General features: G+C 37.8%; 1 protein-coding gene across 1 annotated transcript; it reads left to right on the forward strand.

The window, feature by feature from the left end:
- The first annotated feature begins 243 nt into the window (after nt 1–243).
- nae1 (NEDD8 activating enzyme E1 subunit 1) lies at nt 244–7,159 on the forward strand. The gene is made up of 20 exons (XM_022767850.1): nt 244–325; nt 755–858; nt 949–1,009; nt 1,107–1,137; nt 1,368–1,439; nt 1,761–1,840; nt 2,120–2,229; nt 2,555–2,664; nt 2,767–2,829; nt 2,948–3,011; nt 3,111–3,202; nt 3,354–3,413; nt 3,545–3,678; nt 3,849–3,924; nt 4,562–4,601; nt 5,199–5,285; nt 5,413–5,505; nt 6,054–6,168; nt 6,271–6,320; nt 6,442–7,159. The coding sequence occupies exons 1-20, from the start codon at nt 276–278 to the stop codon at nt 6,549–6,551; spliced, it is 1,602 nt and encodes a 533-aa protein (XP_022623571.1). The 5' UTR covers nt 244–275; the 3' UTR covers nt 6,552–7,159.
- The last annotated feature ends 1,740 nt before the right edge of the window (nt 7,160–8,899 follow it).

Here is an 8,899-nt window from a genome sequence, read left to right on the forward strand (position 1 = left end):
GTGAATTTTGATGCAGCTATGTATTTTATATGCGTATATTTTGATGTATATGGACAAAGAGGACTGCACTCCTCTTATTTCATATATAAAAAAGTAATATATCATACACGTCTTGACAATTCAATTATCCATCATACATGTATTGGTATCAGTATCACGGTGAGAATTTGTATCGAAAGTGCGAGTCTGACGTTTTGTGACGGCATGTTTGTGTCGAATCTACCCTCTGAGAGAGTTAAAATGCGTCCATAGACATCACTCTTTGGAAGGAAACCATGGCAGCCACCAAAACCTCCAAAGAACAGAAATACGACAGGCAGCTCAGGTACGTTTAAACAACACCGTGCACTTGTAAAATAACTTTTTCGTTCCTTTAGCTAAATGTTATAAGTATTTTATGTGAGCGGTCACAGCAGAAACATTGGCGAAGCATAAATGCTAATGTTAGCTAGCGTTAGCTTGCTGTGTGCGTTGTAGATATAACAGCTAACACTTAAACTTAAAGGTTAATGCGATGGTTAACGAATGCTCTGTTTTTCTGCTTGGTGTTGCTAGCCCATCAAAACTGCCAACTTGTCTAATAGCAACCTTATTAACTGCATTTGATGGTTAAACGAGTGTAACAATAAGGAAATGAATGGCATTGAAGCTATCATACCAGTAGCTAAGTCAGTGGCTCACTGTGTTTTTGCAGCAGTTGAGGATGAATGTTATCACTAGATGGCAACACACTTGTTATGTTGTGTGCTTTCAGACTGTGGGGTGACCATGGTCAGGAAACACTGGAGAATGCACATGTTTGTCTCATCAACGCCACAGCAACTGGAACAGAGATACTGAAGAACCTGGTACTTCCAGGTACACAGACGTGGCTCTCTGTGTTGGTGATAATGCTGCAGGTGCTGATGAAAGCATCACACTGATTGAATTAATCGATCTCCTTGTCAGGTATTGGAGCATTCACCATAGTTGATGGACACACAGTTTCTGGGGAAGATGTTGGAAACAAGTAAGACAGCAGTATTTCTTTGAAAGTTGAGCTAAGCTTAAGTTGTATGTGTTGGTTTTACTTCTGTATTCATGGACCTCTTGATCTTGTCTTGCAGCTTTTTCCTTAGCAAAAACAGTATCGGAAAGGTATGCTATGCTGAAATTAAGAAATTTATGTTTTATGATCATATCTATTTTTCTGTCACAAGTGCACACACACAGATACACACAGACACAGCATGTCCCATTTTCCCATCATATTGTTGCATCTTTTCTTCATGGTGGTTCATAGTTATTTTTAATATTCTTCTTAGGACAAAAAAGTGCAATGCATCTGCATATTTGTATGAGCCCTGACCTTAATTTTTATGTTGCAGAACAGAGCACAGGCTGCCACTGAGCTGCTACAAGAACTTAACAGTGATGTCTCTGGAAACTTTGTCGAAGAGGTTGGTATTGTTTAGGGCTTGGCAAGGTGCCACAGATGTCTTGACAATGGGTATTTTGTTTCAGTGGGAAATGAAAACACACCAATAGTTTATATTATCATACCAATGACAATATTTACATCACACTAATCAAATTAAAATGGTGAAAAATGCTTTACAAGGTAAAACAGACGCAAGACCTAGTGCCTATACATTACAACAATAACAGAGGTCAAAAATACTAAGTTTTCATTATATAAAAATAGGTCTATGGATACAACATTTGCTGTGTAAATGTAATGAACAGTATTATCACTCTTGTATTTGCTATTATTCTTATAGAGTCCAGACAAACTTCTGGACAATGATCCAGAGTTTTTCCACAGGTTTACCATCGTCATCGGTGTCCATTTGCCAGAAAGGTATGAGATATAGTTCATCTTTACTCTCCACCTTTATTGTAACAAGAGTTTGTATGAAATTATGTATGAACTTTGTGTTTCTGACCCAGCCAAAGTTTACTTAACATGTTGCTGTTCAGTCAGTGTAATAGATGATTGAGATGAGATTTCTACCTTTTTAATTTTTTAGAAAATGTTTACTTTGTCTTTTGCAGAAACTGGTTTTGAATTGGCTTGATGATCTACTTTTTTTTCTTTTCTGTCCAATAAACTTGTCAAATTATCTTTTAAATTCAACAGCACATGTTTGAGGCTCGGCTCAGTTCTGTGGAGTGCTTCGGTACCTTTCCTAGTCTGTAAAACCTACGGCCTCATCGGCTACATGAGACTAGTGCTGCGGGAGCACACAGGTTAGTTCCCCAGTGTTTGTCTATAATTCCACTTGATTTCTTAATATGATAAAATAATAACTTTTATTTTTAACTTTTATTGGTATTACATTTTTACATGTGTAATGGTTTCAGTTTACAGTGAAGCATGTACCCTTGAAATTGCTAATTTAGCACTACAATTATAAAATGCCATAAATTACCCTCTCATTTACATGAGATTATCAAAATCTCATCTGCTTGTATCCACCCTTTTTGGTACATATCTATTTCACTGTGGCTCATAGTTTGTAGGTATAATTTGAAATTGTTTAATATATATTGACCTTTTAACACCTCTCTTCAGTGATTGAATCTCACCCAGACAATGCTTTGGAGGACCTGAGGTTAGACCAGCCTTTTGGCGAATTTAAGAACCACATTCAGTCCTATGACCTTGATAGCATGGAGAAGAAGGTGTGTAGATTGGAATCAGCACATGTGTGTTTGCACATTAGTCATTTTAAACCTGGCCAGCTTTACACAACTGATATTGTTCCTATTTCATTTAACCTCTAGGATCACAGTCACACACCATGGGTTATCATTCTTGCCAAATACCTGGAGAAATGGCTTAGTGAGGTACAGTACATTTTCTGTGGTATATCTCTTTGACAAAGACTCCATCACTGATATTCATTCTTGAGTGTTTTTGTTAGTGTTGCTATACATTAAAATGTCTCTGCTCTTGTCTTTGTAGCATAACGGTCAGCCACCAAAAAATTACAAGGAGAAAGAGGCTTTCAGACAGTTTATTCGGGAAGGTATCTGTTGACTTCTTGATGCGGTTGCTTATAAATTCAGTGACTTGGCTGTGTAACTGTAACTTATCTGTGATTTATTTTTATTTTGTGTTCCTTCAGGGATCCTGAAGAATGAGAATGGTGTCCCAGAGGATGAAGAAAATTTTGAGGAAGCTATTAAGAATGTCAACACTGCTTTAAATCCAACCAAGGTGCCAGATCTAAAATGCTCTTGGTTTTTTAGGAGTTATCTTGTGTCACATATCTGACATTTAAACCTCCAATCAGTCTGTTTTCTATGCCGTTATAGTCAACAGTTAAGTCTAGTGAGAGTCCTCATGTAATGTCTCTTGTTTTCTGCAGATTCCTAATACTGTTGAAGACCTCTTCAATAGTGAGCAGTGTAACAACATCACATCACAGGTTTTGACTTTTTTCCAAAGACAATTCTATTAAAAAATAGGCACAGTTGTAACATAGTTTCAAATAAGTAGTTATTGGGATTATTGCTGTTTTAAACCGTGGTGTGTATTCTGTTCATATGTGTTTATCAGTCTGCGGCCTTTTGGGTGATGCTCAGAGCCGTCAAGGAGTTTGTTCACAATGAAGGCAGTGGAAGCCTACCTGTACGGGGAACCATCCCAGATATGATCGCAGACTCTCAGAAGTTTATCAGCCTTCAAAATGTGTAAGTGTGGACTATGTGAGTGCTGGCTGTACAGATACATTTGTAGAGGGCAAAAGTTCTTTGTAGTGAAACATTGTGTCCAGTTCTATATTTCTTTTTCTAACAGTGCATGATTTAGTAATTTGGCTTTGTGGGTGTGTTGCTATTCATTTGTTTTTCTTTTATTTCAGTTACAGGGAAAAGGCCATGCAGGACGCATCAGCTGTTTCTAAGCATGTGGAATGTCTAATGCAGTCTGTTGGAAAGGTATGCTGTAATCCCATGTCCTTACTGAATAACTGTGAAGGTTAGTCAGAAGAAAAGTTTGAATTTAGGGCTCAATCAAATCAATTAATTCCTTATGTGTTAAAAACAAATGTCAGCTAAGTCTCATGAATTAGCTGTGATTTGGAAACATTAGATTTGATGTATCACAATATGCGCTCTAAAACCAATGTCACAATATTGCTGTTTTTGTGATGATCAAAGGCTAACAGTTAGCTGCTTAAAAGCCTGATATAGGCAAATCTATCCAAATAGTGGTCAAGAGAAAGTATGTGACACGCCCCACAAAAAAGCACTTACAAGAAAGTGACTAAACGCTATCCATGCATTGGGAATATATTCGTAGAGCTTACAACTGTATCCAGGCAAGTTCAACCAACTTGAGAAGCCACTTTGTGATTTAAGTGTGCAAACCTACAACAAAAAGCTGTTATTATTTCAGCAGGAAATCAGATTTTTCCTTTGTGTCCTCATTGTGACTTTTGAATGAGTCTTGCATGCAGCCATGTTAGGATTAAATTATAAAAGCATTAATACATTTTGCCCTGACATACTCGATAAATGCATTTGATTGAAAGGGATTTCCTCTGAAATTACTTTCAATTTTCCTTTCGACAAGCCACCAGAGAGCATCTCTGAAAAGGACATCAAACTGCTCTGTAAGTAACCTACTCTTTAACTAACAACCCTAACCCTCACAGTTTTATGTTCAGTGGGCATATTTGCATCCACAAATCCAAACATATTTTTTTGAGTTATTATTTAGTATTGAGATGAGGAGTTGTGGTTTCAGTGTGTCACAGTTTTATTATATTTTACATTATAAAATAAGTTATGTAACACAAGGAAATTGGTTATAATGTCTATAATGCAGCCTTTAATTAAACACTGTAATTAGTGTAATATCCATGTAAACATACCTACTGGGGATCTGTTTTGACATGCATGTATTTACAAACGTTGGCATAATGTCTGAATTGAAACTGCCTTACGCTATATGTACATCAGTTTAATATTGTTAATAATTTTGAAGCACTTGAAAGCATCACATCTGTAATGTGTTGCCATCATGCACCAGTACTGCCTTTTTTAACTTCAATTTTTTATTTCTCTTGTAATGCTCTCACTGTGTGATCCCTCTGGACTCGAGAGAACTCAGTCTGCATATGAGTGTAGCATAATCTGTTACATTGTAGGTTTTTGCAGCACCTGCAATAGGTTTATTCCTAACTGTGGGCATTTATGTTGGTGTCTAGGTAAGAATGCATCCTTTCTGAGGGTGGTGCACTGCAGATCTCTGGCTGAAGAATATGGTGTTGATTCAGTAAATAAAGATGAAATCAGTAAGTTGAAGATAAATTTCCTTTCTGACTGTCTGGTGTTGTTGAGTTTGAGCTTACTCTAGTACCATTTTCTATTCTGCTAAGCATTAAGTATATTCACTGATTAGCAAAAGCTGTGTCTTCTCAGCCTCATGCATGGACAGTCCAGATAGCGAGATGGTCTTCTACCTCATGCTTCGCGCCGTTGATCGCTTCTATCAGCAGCACTCCCGTTACCCAGGTACGTCCAAGGTTCATACAGGTTTTTTCTTTAACAAACTGAAGATGTGAAACACTTCCATGGAGCTGACTTGAACTGTCACAATCAGATCAGATGTTTCTTTGTGTTTAATAAAATCTGTGGCTGATTTTTGTACAAGGCAGAACTGTTCAGTCATTGACAGACCATATCAACTTGGGCCATCTATAGGGAAAGAAAATAGTAGCGTCTTGAAATTTAAATCCACGTTTATGTGTATGCCTACAAGTAAAAGAAAGTAGTACCTGCTACAACTTTAAAATGCTTGTGCAGCCAGCAGTCAATGAGCATTACAGCTGCAGACTTTTTATAGCTCCTTTTACATTTAACATTTATATCACTTTTTGGGTCTTTAGATTATATTGGTAGAGCTGCTTTGTCAGTATCAATATAATAAGGTCATCATCCCTAGAACTCTGAGGAGAGCACCATGATGTTAAAATGGGCTGGCAGGTGTATCAAGAGGTCTTATTTTTCTTCTGAAGAATTATTTAGATCATTCCTCCTGATACCATGTCTTCTCTTACCAGGAGTTTACAACTACCAGGTTGAGGAAGACATCAGCAAACTGAAGCTCTGTGTAAACAGCCTACTGCAGGAGTACAGCCTCAATATCAACATCAAAGACGACTATATACATGAGTTGTAAGTCATTGTCACTGCTGAATTCACTGTTTAGAATGATTGTTAAAGACTGTGCCAAATGATGATTAATTTTTTCCCATACACCCTTTTCATATCCTGCAGCTGTCGGTATGGTGCGGCAGAGCCACACACAGTTGCAGCATTTTTGGGAGGTAAAGTTATAGGCCTCTTCCGAAATCAATTGATCCTTGATTCATATGTGCGGCATATCTCACTCAAACAGAGGTAATAAATCAAAGCTGTCTAATAACATTTGTCAATATGTTTGTTTAGGATCAGCTGCTCAAGAGGCCATCAAGATCATCAGCCACCAGTTTGTGCCCTTTAGCAACACTTTCATTTACAACGCAATGTCACAGACCTCTGCCACCTTTCATTTGTGAATTTGGTTACTAATCCTGGGTTTTCTTACAGAAATATCAGAGAAAATAGGGCAAGAATGAAAGATGCATTTACTGAACCAACTGGCTTTAATAAATCTGGAAACTGCACATGATGATTTGAAAGAGGGGAGGAAGAAGAAAGCATTTTTATCACTTTTGAATGGGATTACTTCATAAATGTGTGCACTTAGAAATATTTGTCATGGAGATCATAAGTCAGGACTCTTTAGACTAAATGCTCTGTTGATCATAAAGCCTTGCCGTCTTCTCAGAAGTTCCTGAAGGGGAATAAGTCAGGTAGCACCCACAGAGGATTTCTTTAAACATTTTCTTTGGTGTTCAGCAGACATCATTAAACAAAGCTGGAAATGAAACTAGCAAATTCAAAACATTCATGTGTAATATTTCCATTTGTGAAACCCCACATTTATGGATGGTATATTACAATGTAGCACCACTTTGTCTACTTTAATCACAGCTGTCTCTTTATTGTATTGTGTTTGGAACAAGGTGGGAGATTTTTGGTTAAAATGAACAAATGTTGTGTTTTAACTCCCATGCACTGCTATAAAAACATTCAACATTTTACCTGAATTTGTTTACTTTTATATTAAGGTGAAGTGAACACATACTCAGCACACATCTTTTACAGTGTGCAAAAATGTCGATGTCCCTAGTGTCTGCCAACTGCTGGGCTGGGACAGTTTCACCACTGTTCAGATACACTCTTGTAAACACACAGAGTTAAGCGACCGTGATTTGTTGACTTGTTTAAAAGTTGAAACAAGGATTACACAGTTATTTAGCCAGAATAAATGTTAGCTGACAAGCATGTGAGCTTCTTCAGAGGCCCTTAATGTGACTTGCCCCCTGGCAGGATTATGATGACTTTTGTTGGGAGTGGATGACATTATTTAATCCAACACTAGAGGGCACTCTTCCGTGTTTTACCATTCCCAGGTCATCATGTAGTTTCAAGTTTATTTTGCATACTCTGTTCAGTGACCAATTCCTAAATGCTGACCCTTGCATTTGACGTAGTTAGATGTAGGATGTTAACAAAAAACTAGTAATGTTAATTATCAACCAGTATGTTGTTTCTCAGTAGCTCTCTCTGAGATGCCTAGTGTATATAGAGGACACTGGTCTTCTTAGTGGTGAGTAAGATCCAACATGCAGCACAGAACCCTGTCAGAGAATGATGATGTGAGGGTCATTGTGATGTAACTGTTGGGCAGAGTGAAGATTCTCATTTGTTGTTTTCTCCCCAGACTGGCTGAATGGAAATTTGCCCTCAGCAGATCTTTTCCTTGTAAGACTCTATCCAACCCCCACCCCCCGACACACACACACACACACACCCCCAGCTCTCCCCATACAGCTATCTGTCTCACATTCTCACACACATACACACCCTCCGTCTCTGTTTGTCTGAGAGGGATAGAGCAGGTTGCCAAGAAGTACTCTGGCCATTTCCTAAATTAAGATTTTGTCCACTGCCTCTTAAAGATTATCACGTGTCCATCCATCCACCCACTGGCTCTGAAGATTATCATGTAGCAGTGCCAGGTTTATTAGTCCAAACCAGACAGTTTCCTTTTTGTGAAGTTAGAGACGCAGCCCACTAACTACTGGAAGAAAAAAAAGAGCTTAATCTCAGATAAATACTGTGCATAATGTCATCAGAGGTAGAATAGTTGTTCACATAATATGCCTCTGGAACTGTTACCTATGCTGTATGGGTTTTAAACCTGCCAGGTTTTTCCCTTTCTACCAGGTCTGTCTATGTCCACCTCTTAAATAAAGAAAGCACTGAGGGAGTAGGATTTCCTTTAAAACAAATTAAACATTCACATTACTTTAACTGTGTGCTATTGGTAATTTTATCTCTTAATTGCATGAGACATTTATTTTGAGAAGATGAGTTTCATTCTTTTGAGAGTGCGAATTGGAAAACACCACTTCTATAGCAGTTTTTTTAGGGGTATTAAAGCATAGTTCCGAATTTATTCTGGTTTTAAGACCCTTTGAACTCCAAAACATAATTTAGTTAACTTTTATACTATTGAACATCTACTCCATCTCTTCTCCTACCAACAATGAGACTTAACAGTATAGACAGGGCATGAGTTCATGGTCACTAGTATCTTAGTGTGTGTTCGGACAATTTGTATACAGCTGTGTCAACATCTTAACATTCAGTGCTGACCATTTAAACGCACCAGGATGGCTTCAGCTATTGCTCTGTATCTGCTTCGTACTATCAGAGCTTGAGTGTTTCCTTGTAACCTAACACCCTCACTCTTATAAGGACGGTTACTGACATGAGATAACAGAGAAACAAACAG

Source organism: Seriola dumerili, unplaced genomic scaffold, assembly GCF_002260705.1.
Source record: "Seriola dumerili isolate Sdu_G_001 unplaced genomic scaffold, Sdu_1.0 BDQW01001299.1, whole genome shotgun sequence".
Lineage (NCBI taxonomy): Eukaryota > Metazoa > Chordata > Actinopteri > Carangiformes > Carangidae > Seriola > Seriola dumerili.